This window comes from Tachysurus fulvidraco, chromosome 26, assembly GCF_022655615.1.
Source record: "Tachysurus fulvidraco isolate hzauxx_2018 chromosome 26, HZAU_PFXX_2.0, whole genome shotgun sequence".
NCBI lineage: Eukaryota > Metazoa > Chordata > Actinopteri > Siluriformes > Bagridae > Tachysurus > Tachysurus fulvidraco.
In genome coordinates this window covers 4,880,706-4,898,794 of record NC_062543.1, presented here as the reverse complement: position 1 = coordinate 4,898,794, position 18,089 = coordinate 4,880,706, and the positions used below count along the sequence as shown (strand labels likewise).

General features: G+C 39.7%; 1 protein-coding gene across 2 annotated transcripts in view; it reads left to right on the top strand.

Annotated features, from left to right (window-relative positions):
* The first annotated feature begins 843 nt into the window (after positions 1–843).
* Positions 844–18,089, top strand: part of abl1 (c-abl oncogene 1, non-receptor tyrosine kinase) — a 32,106-nt gene continuing 14,860 nt past the window's right edge. The window contains exon 1 of one of the 2 annotated variants that reach the window (XM_027132902.2): positions 844–2,449. In XM_027132902.2, coding sequence (XP_026988703.2) covers positions 2,314–2,449 — 136 coding nt within the window. In that variant the 5' untranslated portion in view covers positions 844–2,313. Of the gene's footprint in view, positions 2,450–16,960; positions 17,586–18,089 lie in introns of those variants that run through there. The other variant, XM_027132903.2, reaches the window with a different exon arrangement.

Below are 18,089 nucleotides of genomic sequence, written 5' to 3'. Positions count from 1 at the left end.
CACCCACAAGGGGGCAGTGTTTACTTTAGCCTGCTAGTACGACTGCCCTCTAGTGGTAACAATTCACAGTTCACAAAATAAATTGCCCAAACATCCATAACACTAGTTAAACAATGTCGATCACAAAATACCGTGTGACATAAAATATGCGTTTATTTAGAAGTACAATAGTCACTACAATACTAGTGTTCACGTTAACAAATTCTAATATAAACTCTATTGAATACAAAACATTTTTTATTTTATTTGTAATATCTTGTCTGTATATATATATATATATATATATATATATATATATATATATATATATATATATATATAATGTAATTTATTATTTAATTTATAAATTATTTCCTAATTTGTTATTATATAATAAAATCATTAGTATTATTAAATTAGTTTTAATTATATATATATAAAGTAAATAATAATACATTTATTATTTACTTTATATAAAAACTTTCTTATTTAATTTCTTATTATTAAATAAAATGATAATTATTAAATATTTCTTATTAATAAATTAAAAAGAAAGCTTTATTATTACATTCCCTAGGGATTCTCATTTCTCATTATTAATATTCTTATTAATTATTAATATTAAATATTTGTCATTGTGTATTTTTTTTTTTACTGTTGTAACTGTGTGGTTCGTGTAAATTCCTGTTGGCAAAACTAAATAAATAAATAGATAAATAAATAAATAAAAATGTTCACGTTAACAAATTCTATCATCAATTCTATTGAACTCTATCATCGCGTATTTCATTGCTATGTTATGTTATCGTTTTTGTTGACGGAAGAAACGGACGTCATGACGTCAGACGCAAATCTCCTTAGGAACCAGCCCACCTTGCGTATGGAAATATGGCGGCCCCTGCGTCGACGACTACTCGGTAGTTCTTTAGCCCTCAAAACACATTCAACACTAAGAGATAGTGAAAATCATTAACGGGGTTTATATTAGGGAAGTGAGTCTCACCGCTACGGATGGTTTGTTTAGTAAAACAACCTGTCAGCACTTTAGTAAACTGGATAAAAGTCAGGTTGAGTAGCTGAGCTGAAGTGCCTCAGGTCCGGGTGTAACGTTATCTGGAGCCCCAGGAGGGAGAAAAGCTTGGATACGGAAGTCAAAGACGAGGACTTTGTCATGTGAAGTGTGTGAAACGTGTTAACAATGAGCTCGGGATGACTTCAGTCTTAGTTTATTGTGCTCACGACTCGTTTGGAAAACTTGCCAACTAAGTTAACTAGCTGTTGTTGACTAGCTAACTAACGAGTGAAGCTGAGGCGAGGTCCTGTTAGCTAGTCGATGCTAAAACACCTTTAAACATTAAACTGTAACTTTTATTAGGTGAGTACTGATATGTCAAGTTATATAACGTTACAGTTATAGCAGAGCAGGTAGACACTTTGACTTATACGTTTATAATTTGCACAAACAATTCATTATTATTATTATTATTAATTATTATTCTAACAACATTGTTGATGTTGACCTGCACTAATGTTCAGTGTGAACTGATAACATTCCTTTCATTTTATTAGGTTACAAACAAATAAAATAAAATCCTCGGCTTGTAATCGTTTAGTGGTTGTATTTATATTATATTTAAAAAAAAATTTAAATGCCAATTTAAGTATAGACTCTTATCTATTTCCGTAACACAAGAATACACTACTTTTCTTAGATTGATGCAATTTTCAGTACATTTTGTACTGACAGTAACCAAATCCAAATCGTCGATGTAGTTTCCTTTATTATTAACTAAATGTTCTCAGGTTAAATCATTAATCAAGCTTGACAGAAATGATGCTTCTTTACCAGGTTGTTATACATGCCTTATGCACTACTGGGCACCTGGATGCTTTAAACGTGTCATTTTAGTTTTTAAGCTTGATCGTTTTTGAGGAATGCTGTTGTTCGAGCCGTCGTTTCTAAACACAGAATGTAGTTTTACGTCCTCTTTCTGTAACCGTATTCCGTATCGAGATGATTTGATTGTACAAATTACTTCTCGTCCACCTGTGTGTGTTAACGTTTGAAGAAAAAAAAAGCACCTCTCAGCTACTCGATTCATGACACAAATAACGCAACCGGCGACGATCCGTGTCAGCCTTGTCGCTGTGCTGGACAGGGAAAAGAGACACGATTTGGGATTTGGGATTTGGAGGCCACACTGACAGAAAGTGTGCTCCTTGAAGTGGTCTTCACTACAGAGAGGCTCCCTTTGAGTCTATTTCGATCCATCGCTGTGATATCACGATCGTAATCGATTGTGATTCCCGGCTTCGGCCTGGCATCCTGCCCTTATGGGGCAGCAGCCAGGGAAGTTTGTTGGCGACCAACGGAGGCCGAGTCTGCCTGCTCTGAACTTCATCAAGAGCGGTGGGAAGAGGGATTCGTCACGCCATGGACCTCTGCCCTGCAACGTGTTTGCCGTTCATGGTAAGGAAGTTGAGCTTCAGTTCCTGATTTTGGTTCCTTTTGGCATTTGGAGTTCTGCATTTATTTTGGACATCATACAACGGGAGAATAGGAAGTCAGGGTTTAGGTCATCGCTCATTAGCATAATTAGTATCATCAGCATTTATTTTATCTAAGGATGATTGAAGTTTTGAGACTAGAACGTATGAAGGGAAATGTCCTGGCATAAGGTTTTTTGCTCATTTTAAGTCAATCTTGACGCTTTCTAGACAGTGGTTTGCTGTAAATCAGTGGGAACTGTGTAAGGAGTACAAGATGACATCTTGAGGTGGTGTTTATCACTTACACCACAGCCAAGAGGTAAAATTATTCATTTATTCATGAGTGGCACATCATTAACCCGGCATAAACATCATTCCCTTTCAAGCTTCTTTTTCGACTTGTCACGTTGCAAGATATATAAAATAAGTTACAAAGCACCGAGTCTGGAGTCTTTGACATGGTCGTTATTAGTCTTAGTTTATGTAACTCATCCACCAAACAAGAAAAGTAAGGGAGTTGTTGCTATAGAAACCATAACCTAGTAGCATTGACCTGTTAACTGAATTGTAGTTGGGACTAATGTGAGAGCTGCTGCTATAGAGATTGATTCGACACCATCTGACATATCAGATTTGAGAATTCATTCTATATATAAACAAAGATACGTAACTGTTAAACAGCGTGGTTTGGCGAAGATACGCGAAGCGATAGAAAAACAGGAACCTCTCCGATTAACCTAAAAGGACTGGCGGTATTTATGTCACTCAGGGTAAACAGTGTGGAAAAAAAAAATCCTCACACTCTTTCCCTGATTGCCTTTACATCCTGCTCTGAGATGTCCATACACAGTTCACTGTGGCATGTATCGTTGATAACAGGGTCAGTGCTGACACCTCTGTTTCGTTCAGGACGTACGTCGAGCACGGCTGTCCTCAGCAGTTCCTTCCCATAACATATCATTGTCAAGGCAGGCAGAAAGATGTCAGATCTGCAGATCCGCTCTTGCGCAACCAGAGGCCTATGACTTGCGGGTGGTTTGGCAGACAAAAACTCCTGCCAGCTGCCGGTAAGCCGAGAGCAAGCAGCAGTTCTTGTAAAGTGGTATTAGGGTCAACGGGGTTATTCACGCTGTCTTTCAGAGCTGTTTCCCGATCGGTTCGGCTGTTTTGTCAGGAGATTCGAGCTCTTGAATAAAAGCATTATTGCTACAAAATTTGGATTGGAGACTCTTCGTGGCTGGAGTTGTATCTCACCGAGCAGGTTCACACTTCATACACACTGCACTGAGGCAAGCAAAGACCTGTCTGGCTGCACCGTTGCATCCGCCAAAACACTCGAACGCACAGTTTCATTTACAAGTCAAAGGTGTACAGTAAGATTATCTGCATGTGTGTACACTCTACCTGTCTTTGGCGTTTCTCTAAAGGTTCTGTTAGTTACGCCTTCAAGTATATTCGGTCTGTGCGTGTAGAAGAATTATTCTCATTTTGAATGATCTGAAGGAACTATTTTTCTGGAGAAATTTCAGCTAAAGATTCTGAAATAAAAGATAAACAGGTGATAAACACATTTGTTATCGAAGTATGCATTTGAATATAAACACTCATCATATTCATGTAAAAAAAATCACTCGGGAAGAAAACACTTCTGCATCTTGTGTATGCTTGAAAAAGCACTTTCCCGCAGTCGAAACGGATCGATATTTCCTCTCAAGCATTTTTTAGCACATAATGCACACATTTAAGATTTAGGGCAGCATTGTGGCTTAGTGGTTAGCAGCAAGTTTGCCTGTTCTCTCACAGCTTCAGGCGGTTTCCTTTGGGTCCACCGGTTTCCTCCCCAGTCCAGACACATGTAGGATAAGCGCTACCGAAACTTGATGAATTGAAGAGCCAAGAGCGGTCTCTAATGTAGCATAACGTACTGCGAGTTAGTAAGCAGGTTAGATTTAAACATTTTCGCAGCACAATATGTGCTCGTCACACGTCCCTGAGTGATTTGTTCGTCGCTGATTATAGATCTTTTTATCAAACTTAACGATGTCAGATTGGTTAGTAATCATCGACAGTTCTGTGTTATTGACCTGAATATTACATTTCTGCTTCTTTGTAGGATAATTATGCAGTTATTTAAACTCTAATTAGTCTTTTTTCCCTTCATGGTTAGTTCTTTGACATTAAAGTGCGATTGACGTTACATTGATTTCTATTCAGTACATATGCATGTTAGGGTTTGTCAGCGTGGTGGTGTTATCGGCTGTCAGCAGCGTCTAACCTGGAGTTGTACCAGGGCCATGACATCTTTTCTCACTAGTTCTCTAGTTCTTTATTTGGAATCTCTCCTGGTAAAAGATTGCGATCGTCGGTGTAATTTGCACTCTATAACATTCACAGAACAGCCGATGTCAGCTGATAAGATGTGAGGTTGTTTCTAGGTGCAACAGATCTAAGCCTTCACTTATGGCACCAGGGCCACCAGGGGGCCTCGTAACAATGCAGGATTTATTCATTCCAATCGAATTAATTAATTTATTTACATGCTTATTACTTTGACAGTGTGTCCAGTTGATATTGAGAATCATCATACTGTTCCTGGTATTCATGTCAAAATTCTGCTATCATGACATCCCTTGTTCTGGGCAAATACTGATTGGTTATGGATGTCCATGTTTAAAAGTTTCAGAATATAATTTTTTTAACGACTGTTTTGTTGTAATGAACTTCACCTCATGTTAGCTTCAGAACCAGATTCCCCTCCAGAACAACAGCTGTTCTGAACATGTATGGACCGTGGCGGAGTCGACCGTGGCGTTTTTCAGTCTGCCCCCACCCCCACCCCCCCTCTTTTTTTTCGTCTTGGCTGGAACTCATGGAATCTGTACAGTCTAGACACCAAAGCTCTCGCCCCGTGATTCCTTTGGGTCTCGAAGACATGGGTTTGTTTTCAGCTTCAGGGATCGAGATGCAGGTGCCTCAGCCTGGTAATTTTCGACCAGCTGTTAAGCCACAGAGACTCTTTTTGTTGTCCAGCTTCTGCTATTTACACTGGATGTGAACCGCATGGAGTTCTTTTGACTTTTGGAAATGTCACGCAGCCATGTGTACATACATGAGTTTCTCACAGAAGAGCTGGGTGACAAAATCAAAGCCGCTCCCTTTATGTTGAAGCTCCGGAGGTCTGGAACAGTCCTCGCTATATATATTATACGAGTGCCTTTATAAATGTTAGTAATCAGTATTAGCAAACATGAGCTCCAACATCTTCGCTATTTTGAGTCGCTAAATGTTTCCGTGGTTCAGTCTAGGCCATCTAAATGTGCCCTTAATGACACTCCCGAGCCAGATCAACTCCGCGTCCTCTGAAAACGTCCATAAACCGAAGCCTTTGCTGAACCGAGACCATTAGTCGTCGTCGTCGTCCCCCCCCCCCCGTGTGTCAATGACTTACTGATTAATCTCCTCCCTTAAGAATATCTCCTGTATCTATGTCTATGTACGTGCTTTATCCACAACCAAGCACTTCAACACATTTCTCTGTACTGAGAACTCCAGCTCCAGACTAATGCAGTAAAAGTTTCGGCTGCTTTCGCTTTCTCCAAGGTTTCCATCAGAAATTCTTTCTTCCCACATCCGTAGTGCAACAGTACAGAGTTCAAGTATGAATCTTGATGATGTCATAACTGTGGGGGGAAAAAAGGATCATATTTGGCAGGGGAGGGATTGCATACTCTCTCTCTCTCTCTCTCGCTCTCTCTCTCTCTCTTCTAGATGCTACATTAGACAATCATCTCCTATGTGGAAGAGGGCAAATAGCTAAAGATGTCAAAGTATAAGATTGTAAACACACACATCATACAGATGCAGTAGTTAAAGATTAGATTAGATTAAAAATCCTCGAGTACTCTTTTAAGAAATTCACCCACACTTTAACTCAAAGCATTTAATCACCATCCTTGTATGTCTACAGAACTCGAACCTAACAAAGGGTTCACTGGAGTTTTTATTAAAACCTGATATCCGTGGTTTTGGGGAATATAATACACGTTAACCCCGGCGATGACAAACTTGGGAACGCTAATGGATACAGATGTGAATGTCTTACTGACCCTGTGATACACCGAGCGTCTGATGTTTTCAAATCCAGCGAGAGGGTTCGGCGTTTGCGTGTGCGCACGAGAGCAGAGCTCAAAGAATACAGCTTGTTTTGAAGGAATAGTTGAGCACGGGGCAAGCCACAGCAGCAGAGTCAGGAATGTGACCTCCTGTGCATTCCTCTTAAGTGTCTCTCTCTCTTTCTCTCGCTCTCTCTCACTCTTTCTAGTTCCGTCTTTCTGACATTGGTCTGGGAATATGTATACGTATATAAACGTTTGTAGTATATTCACTTTTCCTTGAAGAACTGATGAAGTTTATAGCTGAATATTTCTCTAGTGTTGGAGATCTCTCTCTCTCTCTGCCTCTCTCTCTCTCTCTCTCTCTCTCTCTCTCTGTCTCTCTCTCTCTCTGTCTCTCTCTGTCTCTCTCTCTCTCTGTCTCATTCTCTCTGTCTCTCTCTCTCTCTTGCTCTCTCTCTCTCTCTCTCATTCTCTCTGTCTCTCTCTCTCTGTCTCTCTCTCTCTCTCTCTGTCTCATTCTCTCTCTCATGTTCTCTCTCTCTTTCGCTCTCTCTCTCTTGCTCTCTCTCTGTCTCTCTCTCTGTCTCATTCTCTCTCTCCCATTCTCTCTCTGTCTCTTTCTCCCATTCTCTCACTCTCTCTCTCTCTCTCTCTCTCTCTCTCTCTGTGTGTGGAGGGCAGTAAGACGTAAGTCTGGTTTGTTTTTAGTTCTTTACATACATTGTATTTGCACACAATAAAAAAATACATATAAAGTCGAAGGTTATGTAGAAATAAACCAGGTTTTCACACCATCCTAATGAAGTGAAGGAACTTCCTAACGTTCTCAGGCAAAGCATTATTCAAACACTCAAATGGAAACAGCTACAGAGCCGTAACAACGACTTTAAACCCCGCTGTCAGTGTAACTGGTTTGATTTAATATGCAAGTAAAACTTCAGGGAAAGACAACTAAATCGTCCCCGGAGTGGTGAAGCACGCAAGATTCCACAACCCGTTCTCAGAGTAACCATAAAGAAGCGAAGAGAGAAGATGCAGGACGACCTGAAAACATCAGGAACAACAGAGAACAGCAACATACATCTCTGTTCTTACACCTCATGCTACATCTAAAAAGCAAAGCAGGGTCGTGTATCTAAAACATTTAGTTTAATCATTCAGCTGGTCATTTTTGAGATAGAAGAACCCACAAAACACCATCATGCCTTCAGAGGAAGTTCAGAAGGCTAAGCTTCATGATGTGGGGCTGCTTTTCTCTGCCAACAGTACCGGAGAGTATACTTTATCAAAGGAAACATGAACCGAGTGATGAATTTAATCTCCTTAGTCACAAAAAATGAAGAGAAGATGAATGTTTCAACAAGACAATAAACTCAAGAAGACTCATGGCTTAAGAGAACTCGCATAACCTTGGGACACGGTTCGAAATGAATCCCCAATGCTGCAATAAGATAATTCCATCCTACCATTGAAGTTTTGAAAAGAAGAACTAATGTACGATCAGTTACAACAAATATATATTTATCTTATTAAGTTTTTTTTTTTTGTTCAAATTTATAAGTATTGTATAAGTTAAAATCCATTATTTGTAAATAAAAGATTTTTCTTGTTTTTTATTTATTTTTTTTAAATGAAGTAATTTTCCCGTCGAGTTATTTAATATGACTTATTCGGTTCTAATTCTGAACAACGTTGGATATTACTCTTTATACCACAGCATTTTTTCTTTCGTTCTTTTTCTTTTCTTTTTTTTGGTCCAGGTTGACCAGCATGAAAACGTTTATACGAATTGTATTAACCTTCTTAAATACGAAGATCGTCCTCTATAAAAGAACCGATAGTTTAGGCATCGAAACGATGAAAAACCTCCAAGCTTTGCCTGCTGCATTTCCAGTGCGTCTCCCCAGCACAGTGTGTTGTAAGCAGAGTCGCCAGGCTTCAGCTGGATTTATTTAACTCGAATACACTCTCCTAGAGAGCGAGAGAGAGAGAGAGAAAGCGAACGAGAGACTGAGAGAGAGAGAGAGAGAGAGAGAGAGAGAGAGAGCGCATGCATTCAGTGCTGTAGATATTACACAGTTCTCTGCTCCTCTGGCCTCCGCTGTCTCTGCCAATACAACATCTGCAGGACATCTCAGCATTGTCCTGCACATATAAAGCGTCTCATTGCCTCTTTTTGGGCGTCGTTTTAAAATTTGTGTCTGTAAAACGACACACGGTGTGTCGCTTTACATCCTAAAACCTAAACAATGACCAATTATACAACCCTGTCACATCATTTCATATGAGACGAGTTAGTTGCGGTTCCATTAGCACTTTTCCGTCGTTTAGGTTTGTATTTTTCTGATTACGCAAACAGGTCCTGGATTTAATAACCATGTGATTAGGGTTTATTTGGAGATTCAAAAGGGAAATTAAATCATTCTAGATCAATAGATGGATTAAATTATCTATCAGCGATACTTTGTGTAGGACCTCCATGTGCTGTCCTTGAGGCATGGACTCCACAAGACCTATTAAGGTGTGCTGTGGTATCTGGCACTGAGCCGCTAGCAGCAGATTCCAGCATGTTGTGAGGTGGGGCTTCCATGGATCAGACTTTTTTTTTCTCTCTCCAGCACATCCCACAGAATGCTCAATCTAATTGATATCTGGGGAAGTTGGAGTCAATACCTTGAACTTTTTTGTCATGTTTCTTAAACCGTTCCTGCTTAAAGAGGGCGCTGCCAGTAAGGAATAGTGTTGCCGTGGAGAAGTGTAGTGTATTTGGTTTGCAGTAGTGTTTATGTAGGTGGTACGTTTCAAAACTTATGCCAAGACACAAGGTTTCCCAGCAAAGAACATTATCCAAAGCATCCCTCTGCCTCTACTGGCTTGCCTTATTCCCATAGTGCATGGTGCCATCTCTTCCCCAGTTTCATCAGACCAGGTCATCATGTTTTGTTGCTCCATGGTCCAGTTCTTACACTCACTTGCCCACTGTAGGGAATTTCATCAGGGATCATGGGACAGAGTTTGCCACTTCACCTGTTGTAATGTATTATTATTATTATTATTATTATTTACAATTCAACAGGAAGCAGTTGATATTTTTTGAGCCAAAAATGACTCCCGCACAAATTTGCGCTTGTGCTAGAAATCCCCACGGAACAGGTAATGCCTTTCTACAGACCTGCAGTTTTGCAAGCATAACATTTGCGTTCTAAAGAGATGCTATCAAGGCACTAGCCGGGTTTGAATCTTTTACCAGGTAGAGTTTCTCCCAAGATATGCTTCTAATTTAGCTAAACGATTCCTTTTGTTTATTTACCACTATGTTCAGTTCTTTACAGCTATAACGGAGTTCATCTCAAACGTTAACGTTCACGGCTATCTTATCCGTCCCCTCTGTGTGTTAGTGTTTCTGGGAAACCGGTCCCCTGTTGGGGCCCAGCTTTATCTTTGCTCTGGATCCCACTTCTTAATTTCTTCCATGTGACTGTGTTTGGTTTTGTCATGTCACCCACGCAGCGATTTGGAAACAATAGCCTTTGTAAATTCTAAAGCGGGGCCAAAAGGATAAGAGATATCGAAGAAGATGAATAGCCTGCAGTGTTGTGTAATATCTGTAACTACGTGATACAGCGCGAGGGCCATATCGATCTAGCAATCTGTTTTCTTTTTAAAGTCAGGGGTTTAACGTCTCGTGCGGCTCTTTTGCTAAAGTATTGATTCGAATGCCGTTACAATCAGCATTGCGCAGATTAACTGTATAAATCAGACCACTAGTTAAGAGGTTTCAAAGAAACAGTTGCGGAAAAGCAAGGCAGCTGATAGATTTGTGTCGAATGATACTTGCTGCAAAACAGCTGCAAGACCGCAGCATCTGCGAGGGACTGAGCACGTATCATCCTTAAGGCTGTAGATCTTGAACTAAATATGACGTGATGGTGAACTGGTCAGTCAGTCTGTTTGTTTTTTCAGTACTTGTTTTTTCGGTACTCTTGAAACACAGACCTATTGCAAGATCTCATTGACTCGTCTGTTTTTGTATTGAGTGTAACATACATCACTGTATAAAAGTTTCTTCAGTGATGAAATGTGCAGTGTCATTTGAGGTGCGGATGTGATTCCAACCGAAACCCGCAGTCAGGGCGGGATATCGTCTGGCACCTCCTCCTTTTTAAATAGCCAATAGCGTTCATCAATCCCACAAGCCATTCTGAACGGTTAGTTAGGGGCGGGACACCAGATTCATCGGATTAGACAGAAAATTTGACGAGAAGCTGAAATGCAGAATGATGTCATCAAAACATCATTTTATCTCCTAAATGAGAATTTTGACCTTAACACTATGTTGAGATTTTGTTAGTGGAAATTGGATACGTGATTAATCTCTGGAATCGAACCCCCAACCACGGAGATTTATGGCAAGAGTGCAAGCCACCAATCCACTGTGCTTCCTCCAATTAGCTAACTAGTTTTCCGTTATTACATTATATGTGCTCCCACATTTCATCCAATTCACTCAATTTCCAAACAATGTTAACATCAAAGTGGGCAGCACACTGGAGCTATTACTGTCCCAATGGGATAGCAAACTAATGGCTTCATGATGTGTCCACCTCTGCTAATATCATTTTTGGCTATATCCTTGACTGCTAATTTGACCCTGTGTTATTAATTCTCAGCACTTATGGAATGAAGTCACTTTGGCCAATCTCGTTGGCTCCACGTTGATTAGCGCTCTGCTTTCTGCCCTTCTTTCATTACACATGCACCATGCTAGTGAGGATCTTGGCAACGAACGAGCTTAATCCCTGGCCTGAAATGGCCCAGATGCCCAGACGGAGTTCTGAGAAGGAACCTAGGATAAACACTGTCACATAGCTTGGCTGGTTGCTGCGTGTCTGCTATTTGGGACTAGCCAGCTTTTTCTGTGATGTGAGGAAATGTTCCTAAAACACACTATGAATCATCATGAGCTTTTTGAGGTGTCATGATATATATTTTTTTATGTGCCTTAAATAACAAAGTGGCTTACAAATATATCAGATAATCATTACGTCTTGGCAGAGCCAGCATACTGTTTTCTTATTATTTAGTTACAAATTTTTCTGTTTACCCCGGGAATCGATTTTAAAGCGTCGAAACACCGCACACGTGTACATCACCTATGGGAAGAGGGTGCTTGTGCTTCAGAAGAGATCGGTACGCTTGCTGTACGCCATTTTATTATCTTATAGAAATACGCACGAAAGCTTTCCTGCTCCTCTTTTTGACACAGATTTTCTCCATTCAAATATCCTAATATATTTAAAAAACGTATTGTTTCACCTACTAGAATCCAAGCCACCACCTGGGATCACATCCTAGTGTTGGGCAAACCACCAGGAATATTATAGCAGCGTTTTAACATTTTAAAAATTCGATTCAAATTTTATTTGTCACATAACCAATCATATACAGAACAAAAAAACTTTCCTTCATATAAAAATAGAGCCATTAACACCAGGGATAACAAATACAAATAAAATAGAACATTTAAGTCATAGTGTTTAGAGAGATCGCATCTGTCTGTGGTCCGTTGATGTGGTACGATTGGATGATGAATCATGAATGTGAGTGTTTATATATTTCATTCATTTTATTTATAGAGCACTTTTACCAATGGATAGTATCTCAAAGCAGCTTTATAGAACGTAACAAATATAGTCCAAAAAGTTTCTTATAAAAGTGCAAGACTTGTATTTTAAATGTGTTTATATACAGTACAGACCAAAAGTTTGGACACACCTTCTCATGCAAAGAGTTTTCTTTATTTTCATGACTATGAAAATTGTAGATTCACACTGAAGGCATCAAAACTATGAATTAACACATGTGGAATGATATATGTACATAACAAAAAAGTGTGAAAAACCTGAAAATGTCATATTCTAGGTTCTTCAAAGTAGCCACCTTTTGCTTTGATTGCTGCTTTGCACACTCTTGACATTCTCTTGATGAGCTTCAAGAGGTCGTCACCTGAAATGGTCTTCCAACAGTCTTGAAGGAGTTCCCAGAGATGCTTAGCACTTGTTGGCCCTTTTGCCTTCACTCTGCGGTCCAGCTCACCCCAAACCATCTCGATCGGGTTCAGGTCCGGTGACTGTGGAGGCCAGGTCATCTGGTGCAGCACCCCATCATGCTCCTTCATGGTCAAATAGCCCTTACACAGCCTGGAGGTGTGTTTGGGGTCATTGTCCTGTTGAAGAGGTGGTGTGTCCAAACTTTTGGAAGGTTTGTCCAAACTTGGTCTGTACTGTATGTATTTATATATATGTGTGTGTGTATAAAAAAATGTCAAATTAACCTTTACAAAATAAACTTTAAAGCCAAAATGTAAAGATAAAATTGTATGTGACACAGCCAGGTATTTAGTTCAGTGTGTAAATACAGAATGAAGGACTCATCATCATGTAGCACATCCTGTTAGTCACCCAGACAAAAAGATATTATTAATAATAAGTTATTATTCTGGCGTCTATATTTCGAATATAGATGTAGACCAATGCGCGTATGCTGCTCTACCTTGACCTGACCTTGTCTAGAGCACAACATTGATTTTCCCCCTCAGTCGACGTGGGTGGAACGGATACCGGCAACAAAAACCAACTAACAGTCTTGACATTTTAAAATCAGCACGATGTTTCATCTTGCGTTCTCACTCCTCGTTTTATACAAGGCCGTGTTTGCATTTGCAAGCGAGTGGCGTCCCACACCTGGCTCACATTTCCCTTCTCAGTTAAACACTGCACATCTTTTTATTTATTTAGGTTTTTAAATAAAAGTTTTCTTAAAGGGAATATCTAGATGTGTCTAGGCTTCAGTAGGTGTGCAGAACGTTATTTGTCTTTTATTCGCTCGTGCCCTAGGGTTCGGAAAAAGCTTAAAAAGCGGGGTTGAAAAAAAAAAACAGAGGAAGGACGGGAGGGGGGGGGGGGAGCATACCGTGGACGTCAGCTAACTGTTAACATACTGAGCGTGGCATTATATAAATCGTAATGAAGTGATTCTCCTGTGAGCTCATCACTGAACAATGTGCTTCATGTTTCTCCGTCTGCAGTCTCCTCCTCCCTCGGCTCTTTCTAAACCTCGCACTCAGAAACCCTAAAGGACGTATAAAGGTCCACAGGTGCTTTTTAAAGTCTTGTTTTTACTCAATTAGTCTATTAGACATCGGAGCAACGCTTGGCAGTTGTGTGATTTATTTATTTGTTTTTGTTTTATTTATTTATTTTTTTGCATAATCGAGGTAAATTACTATTAATTACTAATGAAAGCAAGGTCATTTGGTGCATCTTGCAAAATCTGTTGTTGTTTTTTTTTTGTCGTCCCCCCCCCCTCGGTATAAATTGTTTCCAGAGTTTGATATTGTCGATGATGTAAACCAGGTGTCTTGCAAAGACCCTGAAGTCCTTCAGTGAAAACTTTTTAATCCTTTTAGCAAATGTAAAGCAAAAGCTCCTTACTGCACCACAAACATTGTTTGACTAACAGAATAATTTTTTTTTTGTTTGTTTTTATTTGTTTTTGTTTTTTTATCTCTGTATGAAGCGTTCATGCAATCGTACCGATCTATAATATACACAGTGACCTTTTTCGGTATGCCGCTCAGGAACGCTAAGCTCGCTCGCTTTCCAGCTGCGTTTTTATTGTAAATGAAGTGGGGTAGCTGGAATGCCAAGGAGTCCTTGTTGCAGCCTAGGTGGTACGGCTCATTTCATACCTCGCTTCTATTCTCGTTCCGTTGGCCAGACTATAGACGTGGAATTGTATCATTGTCATATTTTCTGTTGTTTTCACTCCCTTAAGACTGGAAAGTCAAGAGAATGTCTTTGCGGGCCAACGCGGCTCTGGACTCCGGAGCGAGCCCAGGTTCCCGCCTGTCTGGAGACTCCAGTTGACTGGTGTAGAGAGCGGTGATGTCAGCTTCAGAAACATTAATACCTCTTTTCCACATGCTCATGGAGAGCTATCAGAGGTTCGAAATGAATTTTAACTACAATTTCTTGAGCAGAAATTAGCTCTAAAAGTGAAAGTGATATTTGTTTACAAGCTCAGAAATAGTCTCAATGTTTTTATCTGTGTTTTAAAACAAACACACTCTCTCAGTTTTTGGAAAGTCAGCATTGGCTCTGAATCTAAAAATTGTTATAAATAAATGAAGCTGTATTATCCAACTCGCAGGTCGTTGTCCTGATGGTGAACATTAGAAATGATTTGTCTCGCTAAACAACACATAATTATGCTTTAAAACACATGGAAGACACACTGGGATCATTTGGAGCTGGCAAGAGAAATCTTTTCCTTAGCTACACAAAACATTCACCAAGTTTTTATTTTAATAAAGGCTGCATGAATTAAAAGGAATACTTTAATGTACGTGCAGAGATGATCTGGTTCTGATTAGTGACCAGCTCCAGCTCTTGGTACACTGGTTATAATTCATTTAATCTTAGCTGACGGAGACCAGATTGAAATCCTGATTATTACATTAGAGCTGGTTTAGTGTTCACCGGATCGAGTGTGAGACAATTGCACTCGTTAGAAATGCCACAGGAGACAAAAAACCTAGATCGGGAGCAATAAATGACGTCGTGACGCTGTGGAAAACTGCACAGGATGTGTCGCAAAGTTACTCAGTGTAAAGCATCCGGCTATAAATGTAATAGAGTAAATGTTTTTAACTGAAGGCATGATGTTTGCTGTAAGTTTCTGTAATCTCTCTGTTTGCTGCTCATATTTTGTTGTTTTTATAGATTGTTGCTTGAATTTTTATTATTCATTTATTATTATTTATTTTGTTTTTGAATTTTTTTGCCCTCAGACCTTTATGATGTAGTTGTGAATTCGTTCAGTCTGTCTGTCTATCTATCTATCTATCTATCTATCTATCTATCTATCTATCTATCTATCTATCTATCTATCTATCTATCTATCTATCTATCTATCTATCTATCCTTCTATCTATCTGTCTATCTACATGTCTGTCTGTCTATTTACATCTATCTATCTATCTATCTATCTATCTATCTATCTATCTATCTATCTATCTATCTATCTATCTATCTATCTATCTATCTGAATATCTGAATATTTAAATGTCTATTTGTCTATCTATCATCTGTCTATCTGTCTATTAATTATTTAACAGAAATCTTTGGTGAAATTTCAAGCACTGGATTCTTCTTTTAAACTACTACCATTAAAGACACTGTTGTTGTTGTTGTTGTTGTTATTATTATTATTATTATTATTATTATTATTATTATTATTATTATTATTATTAAATATGTATCGACTTCTTGTTATGGCCTCACTCGTGTTCGACACACGAACTGAACAGGGATTTGTATGAATACGTGTCATGATGACATCACACAACACGTCTTGACCCAAATCTGCAGATAATCATGAAAAAGCGCGAGCTTCTCAGAACGCCAGTTTGCTTGATTTTTGCGTAAGAAATGCCTTGATTAGACCGATTTAGACGGGAGTTCCTGTCTACTAACGGGCTACGTTTTTCTCTCCAGCACATCGAAGCATCGAAGCTCATTCTTAGTTTCCACACAGCAGTCATGCATGTTCTCTACGTTCACGATCACTGTATAGCTACAGCATTAAAGCTCATTGTTCGGTGTAACATCCATCTTGAATTTCTTCCACAGTCACAATCCAGCTCAATAATCTACACTCAGGGTCCTGAACTCGTCTGAATAAAGCCTTCATCACATATTGTTCTTCTTGCGTAATTATCTCATCCCGAGTCTTGTTGAACTCGACTCAGAGTCCAGACATCCATAACAGGACAATAGAGGGTTTTTAAAAAAACAAAAACGTTTTCATTCGGTTAGAACATCGAGTGCATGGAAAAACACCCCACAAATTCTAATCCTAAATACAAATTCATCATCACTCAGTCATTAAGCTTGATTGATCACTGTTGACCAGCAGGCCATGATGAGTCAACAAGACACAATTGAATTTTTCTCTCTCTCTTTCTCTTTCTCTCTCTCTCTTTTTTTTTATTCTCAGATCAGGCTGTTGCTTGGTTCGCCTCATCGCTCAAACAAAACAAAAAAAATCTAAATGCAATGCTTGCCATGACATTTTACAGCACTCTTGCCATTCATTTATTCTTCTAAGCTGTAAACATCGAAGAAGGAGCTAAAAACAGTGACGTGCGACAAAAGGCAGATTAATGCTCAAACCGTCTCATAGCCTGACTTGTGGCCAGAGAGAGTGCTTCGGTGTCCCACTCTGTTGATGTGAGTGTTTGAAAGTGTGTATATTTCCAACCGTGAGTGAGTGTGTGTGTGTTTTGGGGGAGGTGGGAGGATCCAGCCAGCTGATGTCATTCAGTCCAGAAGGCAGCGCCTGAAAGGGGCCCTTTGTTGGCAGAGAGCAGCTCCAGCACTCGGCTTCTCCCGCTATTGCACTCCCGAGTCGTCAGAATGGCACGATACGGACCGTACCTTTTCATGACAAACTGTTAGCTTGGCTCCTTAATCAACTCGGGGAAAGGTTTTTTCGTGTTTGGATGTTTTCTTTTTTTTTTTCTTTTCTTTTCTTCCAGTAAAAAACGATTAAGCAGAGCTGGAATGAGGAGAAAATGGAGCCTCTCGCATTGGAAAGTCGGTAGAAGAGATCCATAGAAGTCAGAAAGTGGATACAGCTGTAGAGCCTTGTGATGTGGATACCAGCTTTTACACTGAAAAACTGATTCCTTTTATTGTTTCCTCCACTTTGTCATATGCTTTTTAAAGTTGTTTTTTTTTTTTTTTAATTTTTGTGTCACTTCTTTTTGGATGTCTGATAACTAAGACGTTTTACCCGGTGCGTGTGTTGGGGGGAAAGAGACTCTTTTTCTTTTAAAGCAGGATTGTGCAAATCAAATGAAAATGTTGGAAATCTGTCTGAAATTGGTGGGGTGCAAATCAAAAAAAGGCCTCTCAGCTTCCAGCTATAACCTCCAAGGTAAGAATCTGGGATTGCGTGGGAGCAGCACAAGAAAGTTAGCATGGCTTTTGTGTGTGCGTGCGTGTGTGTGAGTGTGCGAGAGAGTGTGTGCGAGAGAGTGTGTGTGTGTGTATGTGTGTGTGGCTTCATGAAGAATCTGTTACAGACTAATGTAAGCGAGGGAACTCTGGGGTAATGGTCTTTTGAAAATCATAGGTTTTTGCAAATCTCTAGGCCTCTGAGCTCTTCTCTGCCTGGCCGTTTGGAAAGTGGAGGAGGGGAACGAGAGAGAGAAAGAGAGCAAAGCCAGACACTCTGGCTCACAGCAAAAGAAAAAAGGGGGGGTAAAAAGGCAGGGAGGAGAGAATACTAGGAAATCTGACTCCAGCCTGATTGCCTGCATATGTTCAGTGTAAGCAAACGTTCAATTGTGTATAGAACTTCACACTCCCCTGTGCACATATAGGAAAAGGTGTTCTGCTTCATGTTTACACTGCTGTATGTCGCCATGGGGTTCTTTTT